This window comes from Pan troglodytes, chromosome 1 (assembly GCF_028858775.2).
Source record: "Pan troglodytes isolate AG18354 chromosome 1, NHGRI_mPanTro3-v2.0_pri, whole genome shotgun sequence".
Lineage (NCBI taxonomy): Eukaryota > Metazoa > Chordata > Mammalia > Primates > Hominidae > Pan > Pan troglodytes.
The window spans coordinates 48023053-48036102 of record NC_072398.2 but is presented as its reverse complement, the minus strand read 5'-3'; the positions used below and the strand labels follow the sequence as shown (position 1 = coordinate 48036102).

The 13050-nt window shown below is 53.6% G+C and overlaps 1 protein-coding gene across 1 annotated transcript in view; it reads right to left on the bottom strand.

Annotated features, from left to right (window-relative positions):
- Window positions 1–13050, bottom strand: part of CACNA1S (calcium voltage-gated channel subunit alpha1 S) — a 73076-nt gene that overhangs the window by 18777 nt on the left and 41249 nt on the right. Inside the window, exons 17-28 of the mRNA XM_016935467.4 lie at window positions 11956–12088; window positions 11157–11286; window positions 10822–10881; window positions 8580–8686; window positions 7922–8009; window positions 7531–7638; window positions 4138–4190; window positions 3620–3766; window positions 2943–3144; window positions 2334–2492; window positions 865–975; window positions 84–167 (exon numbers count right to left, since the gene is read on the bottom strand). Of these exons, the coding sequence (XP_016790956.2) occupies window positions 84–167; window positions 865–975; window positions 2334–2492; window positions 2943–3144; window positions 3620–3766; window positions 4138–4190; window positions 7531–7638; window positions 7922–8009; window positions 8580–8686; window positions 10822–10881; window positions 11157–11286; window positions 11956–12088 (1382 nt within the window). The remainder of the gene's footprint in view (window positions 1–83; window positions 168–864; window positions 976–2333; window positions 2493–2942; window positions 3145–3619; window positions 3767–4137; window positions 4191–7530; window positions 7639–7921; window positions 8010–8579; window positions 8687–10821; window positions 10882–11156; window positions 11287–11955; window positions 12089–13050) is intronic.

Sequence of the window (13050 nt, the reverse complement as noted above, 5' to 3'; positions counted from 1 at the left end):
AGTGGGCACCCCACAAATATCTGTGGATTGAACACATGCTCTTGGGCCCACCCTAGTGATGGCTCTGCCTGCCTGATACTCACGTCGATCTCGCTGAGGATGACATCAATGATGCTGCCAATGACAATCAGGAAGTCAAACACATTCCAGGGGTCTCCAAAGTAGCCCTGGGAAGGAAAAGGATGGGAAAGCGAGGGGGTGAGCTTTGGGAGGAAGGAGCTCTGGCTGCTGGCAGAGGACAGTGTCCCACCCGAGCTAATGCGGAGCTGCGGGTTAGGCCAAGGTGGGGTGCCCATGACTCCACCTCCCACTGGTGCTCCAGTGGGCTCCCCCAACTCCAGCACTCCTCTCCCCTTTGCTCTTTAGTTCCCTTCCTCCAGAGCAGAAAGTAGTGGTTTGGGGGAGGGGAGAATTGTTGGGAACTCAGGATTTGGGGTCCTGGTCCAGATAGAGATCTCTTTCATCCCCTGAACCCCACTGAACATCCTATCTGGGGCTTGACAGTGCGGAACTGACAGGGCTGTGCTGGGGACCATGGGAATGGACTTGAGAACCAAAGAGACAAGGCAAGATTTTCCCCCAGCCCTGGGCCTGTTCTTCAGAAACTTCAGGGCAGGCGAGAATGTAAGAGAGGCTCCAAGGAAGAGGCGCCCAGAGACTTTCTGTCATTGTCAATTCTGGCCGCATGAAGATCTGCCTGCCCTGTGTCTGAAGGTGGAAGTGGGCAAAGGGGTGAGCAAGTTGGGAGCAGAAGTGCTGGGCAAAGGAGCCCTGATAGGATGAGGGATGGGGGTGGATGTTCCACTGGAAGGCCCCACCCACCAGCCCCAGCTTCTCTTCTGGACCTGCAGCCCCCACACTCACCCTGGCCTTGAAGGCCATGAGCTTGAGAATCATCTCCAGGGTGAAGATGATAGTGAAGGCCACATTGAGGATGTCTGAGATGTGGTTCATCTGCTCTGACTGGTTGTAGTGCTGTGGAGGGGACACAGGAGCAGTGGATCAGGGGCGCCGGGTTTGCCCACCCTGTAGATTGCATTCCCAGAGCCCCTGCCTCTTCCTGGGCAGCCCCCAACCCTTTCTTGGGCCCCCTGCTCACTTTGTTTTAGCTCAGAAAACTAGAAGCTGCTTTAGCAATCCCCTGAATTCCACCAAATTTTATGAACACCCTTCCCCTACCCCACCACCACTAAAGAGGTAACACAGGAGGGGAGGGGCTCCAATTCCAAGTCCTGCTGAGTGCATTCATTTACATGCAGGGCTGCAAGGCCAAAGCTCGTTTACATATCTGCTTTGGGAGGACCAGGATGGCAGGTCATCCAGGCAGGGCTCTGTGACAAGTTCTGTTTAGTTATTTGGGTACAGGACTGGGAAAGAAGACCCCTGGATTCCATAGTCCATGTTATCACTGGCTACTAGTGGGAAACTGAGAGCTCACCAAGCTTACTGTGTCTGCACACCACCCCCAGTGATGATGAGGCATGATGGTGAGGCCCCTGTCACCTACCACTATGACCCTCCTTAAATCTACTTCCTTGTAAGTTTTCCCAGGGATCTCTTACCCTTTTATTAGAAAGTGGATGAAATTCTACCTCTTCCACAAAACCTTCCAGGTAGTTTGGCAGGATCTGATGGCTGCCTCCACCCTGCCCTGCCTTGGCAGGACTGCTCAATTCTGCTGCCTGACTCAGCCCCAAACACAAGCCAGTGTTGATGATCCTCTGCGACCTGGGCCTCCTGGCTCAGTGATTGTCTTTCCATATCACCATGACCTAGCAGTGTGTGTTCTTATCATTGGGTGTGTCTTGGGCTTCTAGGAGCAGTGAGCCTAGTTGCACCATCCTATTTATACAGGGCTTAAGGAATCAGATGCTTAATCAAGGCTTGATAACGATGCTGCTAATTATGATATTGTCTATAAAGGGTGCTCAACTCCCAAGAGAGACATCTGTTTTGCAAATACTAAACCCATTTTTCTTGGGACCAGAGCCAAGATTCCAGCCAACTCAACCATCCAGATTTGCAACAGCAGAAGAAAAACAGAGAAAGCACTTTCTGCTTCCCACACTTTCTCCTCCTTCTGTGGTAGCTATCTCCTGTTTGCAGAATTACCGTACTATTTTTATGCTTGAATTACCTCCTTAATAAACCATAAGCGCCTGGTGACAAGGCCTGTGCGCAGTTCACTTCTGTATTCCATGTAGCACCTCAGCACACAGTGCACAAGAAATGTCTACTGGGGGGAATCCTGGCTATCCTGCCCTACTCACCCTGCCCTACCCAAGGCCCAGGTCCCAGTCTGATCAGACATTTTTCTCCTGGGGAGCCCTTACCTGCATGCCAAGGCAGATGGTGTTGAGCATGATGAGGGCAAACATCAGGTATTCAAAGTAGGAGGAGGTGACAATGTACCACACCTGATACTGGTATGGGTTTTTGGGAATGTAGCACCTCAGTGGGCGGGCCTTCAGGGCATACTGTACACATTGGCGCTGTGACACATACAACAGGACAGGTCAGCACCAAGAGGCCCCTCCCTCCCTCTCCACACCCACATCCATGGGATTGACGGGCAAGTCAGGAGCAGCTGTGGCCAGGGGCTGTGGCTGAGGACTGTGAACTGTTTAGGGAAAGAATCCTGTTGGGCTTTGGGTTCCCCTTGAGTTATCACAGCCCATTCCCATGGGTGCTATAGACTAGACTGTGGGTCTGAAGGGCTTCCTTTCTCTGGGCATCATGAGGTTCCACAAGAAGACCCACTCTACCAACTTGTATTGCTTCAGTTTGGAGATAGGGTAGGGTGCATGGAGGCTAGGGCTTGGCATCAAATGCAGGTTCTGGGGTCACCCTTAGGCCTCTCTTCCCTGGCTGAACCTAGGGCTTGGGCCAGCAAGAGGCCTGCTGGAACTCTGCCCTCCACCTCTGGCAGGCAGCCCAGGCACCTGGTTCTTGTCCAGCTCACAGTTCTTGTACTCAGTCTCTCCCTGCTCCTGGAAGGTGACAATGACGAAGCCCACAAAGATGTTCATCATGAAGAAGGCAATGAGGATGATGTAGATGATGAAGAAGATGGCCATCTCCACACGGTTGTTGTAGATGGGACCCACATCCTCCTCATTGGAGTCTATGGCCTTGTACAGCAGCCTGGGGGTGGGCAGAGAAGAGAGGACAGACTGGGTGGGGTGACAAGGCAGAGAGTCAGGCTGGGAAGGGTGGGCTTTATCCCACTGGCTGTGGAGAGCCAAGAGAGCCTTCTCAACAATCAAGTTACGGGACAGGAGTTAGGTCGGCGCCAGGAAAGACCAGACCCAATCCTAGAATGGCCCTGCCTTTCAAGAGGTTGCCCCATCTATCCCTAATCAATCAGTATTAACAATCTGCCCTGTGGGCAGAGAGGCATACACCCATGGGGGACTGCGTGCATTTTGTCAGAGCCCCCTGGTCAGGCCTACTTTGGAGTGACCAGTCAACATACCATCAAACCATCAGAGAGTTGGTGGGTTTGTTGGACGCCTGCCACAGGTAGCAGTAGCACCGTGGGGGCTGCAGAAGGGCAGGCTGGCTGCCTGGTCCTACCTGACCATGTCCATGAGGGACCTAGGCCCCAGCCATCACTCACTGAGGCCATCCCTCGAAGGTGGAGACCGTGAAGAGGGACATCATGGCTGAGAGCACATTGTCGAAGTGGAAGTCGCTGTGTACCCACTCGCGGTGACGCAGCTCTATCTGCATGGGGTCCCCGTCCTTGTACACGTAGTAGTAGCCCCTGTGGCAGGGAGGCCCAGTCACTCCACAGGGCATGGCTGGGCTGCCTTGCCCCACCCACATCCTCTGGGCCCTGGGTGGGGAGTGTGCAGGAGAAATGAAGTTCCAGATCTGGGACCCAAGGGGACACCGCTGGGCGAGTCCGAGGAAAGGGGCCTCTGTGAGTGTCCCTCCTAAGCCTAAAGGCTGAGCTTCCTCAGTTTCCAGCTTGAAGGGCCGTCATCCACCAACACACAGTCCCCTGTCCTGTGATCGTCCTGCCACACTCCCTGCCCCGTCACCGTAACCCTCCCACAGTGCTCCCTGCCCCGTGACTGTCCCACCAAGCTCCCTGCCCTGTGACCGTCCCACTGTGCTCCCTGCCCCATGTACCTGCACTCCTCCTCTGTCATCTTGGACAAGTCGGTGCACCTGAAGAACTTCCCCTGCAGCCAGGAAGAGGGAGGGAGGGAGGGAGGCATGTTGTCATGGAAACAGGATAGAAAAGTGGGCTCTGGGAGTGAACAGTGGAAGGGGGGAGGGAAGGCAGGCATCTGAAAAAAGGAGCCCAAGCCCATCTCTTCCTCTCAGAGGCGTGAACTCGCCCTTGGGGCAGGGCCCCAGAGCAGCCTCCTTTCTTCACCATCGTTCATTCCCACAGCTCCCCCAGGGCTTCCCCACCCAGCCTAGATGCTGCCAAGACCGAGAAGGCAGTGCCTCAGAGAGGCATTTACTGAGTGCCCCCTGATGGGCTGAGGGGATGGACATGAGTGCAGCTTGGCCCCTGCCCCTCCCTCGGGGAGCTGAGCCTCTGAGCCCCTTACCTCCCCCACTGCTGCAGGAGGCCTTCTGTGGTCTCCCATTATGGAACAAGGAGGAGGGGCTGCCCACCTCCCACCTCCATCCTCCTGCCAGTGGGGCGGGAGCAGCAGAGTTGGAGCCCAGCTGGGCTCTGATGACTCAACTTGTCTCAGAGTCAAGCGGGGTCCCATGTCCCAGCCCAAGGCCCAGGTAGGGGGTCTCTGTGCTCCTCTGCACTGACTTTGGCCAGAGCAGTTACTCCTTTTTTTTTTTTTTTCAAGGCTTTGCAGATTATTTATTATAGAATTTTTTTTTTAATTATACTTTAAGTTTTAGGGTACATGTGCACATTGTGGCAGTTACTCCTTTTATCTGTGTCTCAGATTGGGGCCCTGAGCAACATGTTTGAAGGAAAGTAGTGGATGGCTAGGTCTTTTTTTTTTTTTTTTTTTTTTTGTTTGTTTGCTCACTCTGTCGCTTAGGCAAGAGTACAGTGGTGTGATCTCGGCTCACTGCAATCTCCGCCTCCCCGGTTCAAGCAACTCTCTGGCCTCAGCCTCCTGAGTACCTGGGATTACAGGTATGTGCCATCATGCCCAGCTAATTTTTGTATTTTTAGTGAGAAAGGGTTTCACCATGTTGGTCAGGCTGGTTTTGAACTCCCAACCTCAAGTGATCCGCCCGCCTCGGCTTCCCAAATTGCCGGGATTACAGGCATGAGCCACCGCGTCCAGCAGGATGGCTAGGTCTTAAGGAGGCTAAATCAGGCTTGAGATCCACGGATTCTGGTGCAGTTCCTTCAAAGACCCAGATAGGGAAACTGCCTCAGCCAAGGACACAGCACTAGTTGAAGACACAGCTGGCCCTTTCCCCCCACTGCCCCTGCCACACAGGTCTGTGCTGTTCCTATCACATGCCCTTTTTATGGTTGCTGGAGCAGAAGGTGAAGGTGAGGCGGGTGGTACTGGGGGTAAGCAGAGAGTGGATAGAGCTGCCACTGGGCAGGGTCTGGGCACTTAACACCAAATGCCCAATTTACTATGGAAAGCAAAGCTTGACTCTGCTATAATGTGGAATGCACGTGGTGTTTCCACAGAGTCAAATGCGACATCAAATGCCAACTGGAACTGTTATGTTTCTAGAACCTCCTGGAAGGCAGGAGCTGGGGGTCTTTTAATGAGAGACAAAAGCATGGCGAGAGTTGGGTGTTGACAAGCAATTGCTCTTGCTTGTCTGGAAGGGACGTGGAAGCCAAAGGGAGGGCAGCGGCTCATTCATTCCTTCAGGGAGCGTGTCTGGTGGGCCTCCTCTGCACCAGGCCCTGGGCAGGGGGCCAGGCAAAGGGATGAGGCAGACACAGACACTGCCCTCAGGGGATTCTGGGGACCCAAGCTTGGCAGAGGAGGGGGCTGGGGAGCAGGAGGTGGACAGCCCTCAGTTGGGCCAGGGGGAGAAGGCTGCACGCAGCTGGCAGAGTGGCCAGACACAATAAACACTCCCATCCCTCCCATCCCTCCAGGACAGGGACCAACAAGACCTATTCCCTGCGAAGATTCTCTAGGGGCTCCACGCTGCTGCTTCTCTCAGAGCCTGTTCCCTGCCCTCAGGGAGGATTTGGCTTGTAAGGCCCTCAGCTCTAGCAGAGGCCCTGGCTCAAGTATGGAAAACATGCTCCATACATGTTTGTTGAATGAATGAATGATTGTAAGATGATGACATTTCATGTCTAAGACTGACTGAGGTTATGTAATTATGACTTTGAAAGATCGTGCTTTGGTGATAGGAGGAGCAGCTGGGTCATGCAGGAAGTATCAAGGGTGTTGGTGTATACTTAGGAATCAATTTCTCTGTCCTGCAAATGATCTGAGAGCCAGAGACATCTGGAAATCAGGGTTTGTGGGAGGGACATCTTTGTAGGGCTAATTCCTAGAGAGGAACTGAATAGCTGTGTTCTCCTAGGAAAATGAGAAAAGTATAAGGTTGGCTCCGGATGTGAGATGATGAACTCCCAGCCTTAGAGGCTCCTGGTAGATGTGGATGATGCCAGACATACCAGCCAGGAAGATGGGCTGCCGCAGCCCAGCTGCACTGACGGAGGCGGAGTGTGGGGCTGGGATAGGGCGTATGCTTGGCACAGGCCTGGCAGGATGGGAGGAAGCGGGCAAGGGTGGGAAGGGAGAAGAATGGCTGTAGGGCCCTGGGAGGAGGGGCCTCCCTCCCCAAGGAAAAGCCACGTGGGGTAGGGAGAGAGCAGATACAATGGCAACAGTGGTCAGCAGTCAACCAAGAGGCCCGGGATGGATGTCACTGAGGAAACTGGATCTGGACTTGCCATATATTAGCCTTAAAACTCTGTGCATTCAGTTGAAGCAAATTAACTTTGAGTCTCAATAATGTGTTGTGTTGCTTGTGTATTTAATTTTTAAAAGAGCTTAAGATAGTTGCTGTCAGGTTTTCATTTTAGCTTCTTAGATCTCTTAAAGCTATTAACCATGATTGAAAGATGGCTGTCTCTTAAAAGTTTGATTTAGGAGAGTTGTATTTATAGATTGAAGTTTCATAGTCATATTTAAAAGATGGACATCAAACTAACCGTTTTCTTGTTTTGTTTGATAGAATTCTAAGTGCATGACAATAGCTTTAAGAGATGGGGCTTGAATTGTATTTTAATTTCAACTCAGTAGACACATGACCCTCTGCTACCATTTCAGTAGTGTTAGAAGCCCATTGACTGTTTCTGAGATTATCATTGGGCTGCTTTTGTGGAACTCAAGGTGCTATTTAAATGTAACGATGTCTTACTGGCTTTCTGCAAACTTATGTGTTTGGTGTGGTGAAGACCTATTTTTCAAAATAAAATATACTCATATGGAAATCTGTGCATTCAAAGACATCTGTTTTCACAATGTGGGGCTCCTTGTGCTTAAGAGTGGGCACCAGGGCTGGGAGCGGGAGGGGGAGCTGCTCACGCAGGCTGGGGCTCACCTTGAAGAGCTGGACGCCGATGCAGGCAAACATGAACTGTAGGAGGGTAGTGACCAGCACGATGTTCCCGATGGTGCTGATGGCCACGAACATGCACTGCACCACGTGCTGGGGACAGAGGGGCCAATGGGGGCTGGGGGTGCACCCACAGTAACCCTGCTAGCCCAGTTGAGGAAACCCCAGGAGTGCAAGACTTGCTGCCTCCTGATGAGTTGGAGGTGGGGAAAGGCTGGTGGGGAAGCATAGCTACCCTAGCCTCATCCTTACCCCTATCTGCCCAGGGAGATGGGACAGGGGTCCCAGCCATGGCTGGGCTGAGGTTTCTGGAGTGAGGAGGCCCCTGTAACCCCTCCCATTCCTCTCTGGGGCTCCTGCCCGGGCCCTCTCTCACCTTCAACCCCTTGGCTCTGTTGATGGCTCTGAGTGGTCGGAGCACCCTCAGCACCCTCAGGATCTTCACTACGGAGATGGTACTGGACCTGGGGGGCGGCAATGGTGAGGGGGCTGAGGGCAGCCTGCTCCAGCCAGCCCAGTCTGCGGTGGAGCCTCCAGCCATATCCTGCCCTCCACACCAGCTGCCTTTCTGCCTGAAAACACTCCCACCTTCCCCTTCCCTTTCCTCCAGCTGTGAGAGTGTGCCCTACTCCAGGGCACAGCCACCCCTGCTATCTGGACCATGCTCTCATGGGTGTGTCATGAAGCAGAAGACAGCCTTCCCCTGTGGGTGGCTAGAGGCTCCGTCCCTCCCGTCAGACGGTGAGCACCCCAAAGGCAGGGGCTGTGCTCCCCACAGGGTCGGGGAGGGAGGGACCACTTCCTCCTCTCTGCATCTCCTGCCAGTCTCTAGAACAGAGCGCTGCCCACTTCACTGGTGGCAACCCACATTCCAGCTGGTGACAACCCACAGGACCCCCTGCCTCCATCGGAGGCCCCAAGAGACACTCCTCTTGTGGCAGGGGCCCACCAACATGGGTGGGACTCCCACTACAAAGCCCTGGCACAGAGCAGAGGGTGGTCTGTGCCCAGGGCTGGCCCTTGCCGCTGCTCACTCAAGTCCCATGGAGATGAGGGACACGGCCACCACCAGCAGGTCCAGCATGTTGAAGTAATTGCGGCAGAAGGAACCCTTGTGCAGGAAGGCTCCGTAGGTCGTCATCTGGGGAGAAAGAGGCAGCAGCCTGGATGGAGGAGCTTGGAGAACAGGCCTGTCTCCCACAGACAAGGGCTTCTCGCCTCTGCTCAGGAGAGCACTTACTGAGGCAATAGCCTTCCAGAAATCTCTATATTTCACTCAACTCCTTGCAGTGGCCTAAATGCATTTCCTATATCTGCTCACAGTTGTTGAAATGTGAGGACTTCTCACGGGCAGCTGGGCCAGAAGTCTCTTTCTTTACATGCCATAGGGAACCCTGGGTCTCCTTTCCCATGGGGCCACAGAGTGGGGGAGCCCTGGCCCTATTGTCTCCTGTGGGACATAAAACTTCTCCTTCCTGGAAAGCTTCTTGGGCAATCCCCTCTGCCTTGTGGCTTGCTAAGTCAGGCTGAACAAGCCCTCCAGGACTCTAGGGGTCCTAGGCCCTCTCTCCTCCCTCTCCACCTCCTTCCCATCACCTGCCTTCTTGCTCCCCTCTCAGCTTCTTTGATATATTCTCTAATAATCTCCTATGCCTTTGCACAAATGCATTTTGCCCTTAAAATCGAACAGGGTTGAAACCTTTCCCAGCATTCAGGGACCTATATGATTTTGTCTTAATTTGCCTTCCCAGACTCGGCACCCAGGCCTCCTGTATGTGCAATATATCCCAGCCCAAAGGGGCCACTTTAGCCTCTCTGACAATGTCCCCAGATCTCCTTATAATGCACTTGCTACTGTCTGTCCTAGGCCGCCCTAGCTATCTCTACCCAGTGAAGGCCTGTCCAACTTCAAGTTCTGGCTCTCATGCCCCAAACTCCACAAACTTCTTGACTTCGAGGAAGCCACCATCTCCCTCTACTCAATTCCTTCAATAGTTGAGGCCCCGAAATAAGGTACTGTCCTGATTTCACACCACAGCCTGCTCTGAGCCTGTTCCTGGGGCTTGGCTAGCTTCTCCTCTCTTAGTTCGTGAATGTGCACACTGGGGCTACTGGGTTTCAGTTATAGATGGGTCCTCCCTCTGCCCCCAGAGCCCACCACCCCCAGGATGGCTGGAACCCCGTGCATCTGTGTTGGGAATGGGTGAGCAGTGACGTGCTGTGGATAAGGTGTGGAAAAGGTGTGATAGGGCAGAGCTGCCAGGAACCCAGCTCAGGGCAGCAGTCACTTCTCTGGGGACTCTTGGAGGAAAAGGCCTTTCCAGTCGCTGTTAAGAGAGGTCTAGGGACGACAAATCACACAGCTCCCCGGCTCTGCTCTTTTTTTTTTTTTTTTTTTTGAGATGGAGTCTCTCTCTTGTCACCCAGGCTGGAGTGCAGTGGCATGATCTCAGCTCACTGCAACCTCTGCCTCCCAGGTTCAAGCAATTCTCCTGTCTCAGCCTCCCGAGTAGTTGGGATTACAGGTGCCTGCCACCATGCCTGGCTAATTTTTGTACTTTTAGTAGAGACGGGGTTTCGCCATGTTGGCCAGGCTGGTCTGAAACTCTTGACCTCAGGTGATCCGCCCGCCTCGGCCTCCCAAAGTGCCGGGATTACAGGCGTGAGCCACTGCGCCCGGCCACCAGGTCTGCTCTTAAGCTAACTGTATGGAAGAAAAATGCCAGAGTTCGCTGGGCGAGGTGGCTCATGCCTGTAATCCCAGCACTTTGGGAGGCTGAGGTGGGCGGATCACAAGGTCAGGATATCAAGACCATCCCAGCCAACATGGTGAAACCCCGTCTCTGTTAAAAATACAAAAAATTAGCTGGGTGTGGTGGCAGGCGCCTGTAATCCCAGCTACTTGAGAGGCTGAGGCAGGAGAATCGCTTGAACCTGGGAGGTGGAGGTTGCAGTGAGCTGAGACAGTGCCACTGCACTCCAGCCTGGTGACAGAGTGAGACGACATCTAAAAAGAAAAAATAAAAAGAAAAATGCCTGAGGCTTCAAGACATGGGCTGTACTCTGTGGATGGGGGAGCCACAGGCTGGCTGGGCTTTACTTTCCAGCCCTCCATCCAGACACTTGTGGGCCTGCCGGTGTGCTGGGTCCCATGAGTCTTTCCTGCCAGTCTCCACCTCTTTTCTGCTTCTCTCCAGCCCCTGAGTTCAGTGTGTGTAAGCTGGAGCCACATCAGGTAAACTCCCTCCCCAGGGCTGCCCCACAGCCTTCACTCACCTTGAGGACAATCTCCACAGTGAAGACAGAGGTGAACCCGATGTCAAAGTGTTTAAGGATCTGGGGACAGGGCAGGGGCGGGAGCAGCCAGTGAGAGGAGGAGGGGGCAACAGTATCAGCAGCAGCAGCAGCATAAAGCAGGCAGTCAGAGCCATTCTGTGCCCCAGCCTGTGCCGTTCAGAAGGAGTGGAGTGGGCAGTCCTATCCCTGAGGAACTGAATTCTAAGAAACTCTGATGCTTGTAGCCACATAGAGGATACAGCTGAACCCTGGGCACCAGACTGAGGCTGGAGGGGGCAAGGGTGCTGAGTGGCAGAGAGGGTGAGGCCCGTCACCTGATTTCTCATGGAATCAGCCCGGATGGGGTCTTCCGCAGCCAGTGCAGCGCTGCTGAGCAGGATGAAGAGCAGGATGAAGTTGGTGAACCAGGTGGCATTGACGATGCGGTGACACAGGACACGGATCCTGGTGGGGCGAGGTAGGGAGGGCAGGGGAGCTGTGAGCTGCTGGAGGCTCAGGCCTCATCAGCTCCATCCTGCGGACGAACATGGAATACACCTCCTGCTCCTCCCTGGCCAGCAGAGAAGTGCAGCCCTGCACCTGTAGGGTCCTCTGGCTGGACACACAGGGCGCCCTGACCTCTCACTCTGTTTCTAAAGCCTTAGTTCCTCCTCCCAGCCAAGCCCCTCCCACCACCTGCCCCTTCCTGCAATTATGGCACCACCCTGAGGTTTCCCATCAAATGAAAATGGGACAGGCTGGTCTCTATCCATGAGGCAGACAGATGAAACTCCACAGAGACTATGGCCTGTGTATAGTTTAAAGGTGTAAAATTATGAACCTGATAAAAACTATAGCTTCCCTTGCTCTCTCCCCCTTGACCTGTCTAAAGCTCTTCTCTCAGAAAGGAATCAATAAACAGGTCCCTCTTAGGTGTAAATAACTGATTGGGTTTAAAGCATTACTTTTCCCAGATATACTAGCATTTTAAACAGGGCACAAGATCTTAAGCTAAAACACTGAGTTTCTCATAGTATAATTGTAGGCATGGAGAGTCAGACAGGGTTTTTTCTAGGGCAGGGAAGCAGATGAGAGCCACATCAATCACCCCCACAGCAGCCAAGGGGCACCCACTTATTGGTGGGGCTGAAGATGAAGAAGGAGCTGGCTTCTGGAATGGGCACGGCCTTCTCTTTCAGCTGCAGCTCAGCCAGGGGACGTGGTCGGGGGCTCAGCGGGATCTCAGGCTCATCTTCCTCGTCATCCCCTGTGGGGAGAGAGGGAGGAATTAGGGGTGTCTTCCCATGCTTTGCTATGCCCGTGGCTTCTGTGCTCAGAGCCCTTCTAGGAGCCCCTGCAGCCAGTAAGCAAGGTGGTACCAGGCTGACTTGGGACCCTAGGGCTTTGGCAGAGTCCAGCCCGGGCATCTCCTTCTCTTCACAGTGAGCAGATTTGAGCGTCAAGGGTAGGTAAGGGAAGCCCACAACCTTCCAGAAGTGGGGCAAGGAGCAAGCCCAAGTAACTTTGTGGCTGCATGTTGTGTCTCAAGGCTCAATCCACACAGCCTCAAATATCCATAGGCTGGGGGATGGAGTGGGAAACCCTGCTTCAGAAGAGGAGACCTGGGTCCTAGTCCCAGGTCTGCGTCTAACTTGCTGTGCAGTGCTGGGAAGGTCTGTGCCCTTCCTTAGCGTCAGTTTCCAATTTGTGAAACCGACAAGGGGCAGGAGGGTTGTTGAAATAAAAGGGCTCTGTGATCCTCTCCTGGGCTAGGATTTTAAAAATAGTAACTTCACAGAGAAGCTTCTTCCAGCATGGAAAAAAGCAATCAGAATTTCTTGAGCTTCACCCAGTCCCCAGGATGCAGGCAGGGGATAGGGGATGAAGAGACAGACATTCCAAGCACATTCACTGGGTCTCATGACCTCAAGAGGAAGCTGAGTACCCAAAATCCTCAGCTCCCAGCGTGGGAGAATCCCGTGATCAGACGGTGGGGGCACTATTCAAAGCTGGGGTTTCTCTTGGTTCCCTCCCCTGACAGCTACCTCCTCCCTAACCCTCCTGGCCCCTGGCAGAGGCCTTGAGGGAAGCCAAGAGCTACTGGATTCTACTGTCTCCATCATGGCCACCTGTAGGGGTTCTCAAATCCACCAAGTCACATTCCAATTTTTCTGTTCCCCCGAGAAGCTAGAACTCTTATTCCTTGGAATGAGTGTCCTAACGTGACAC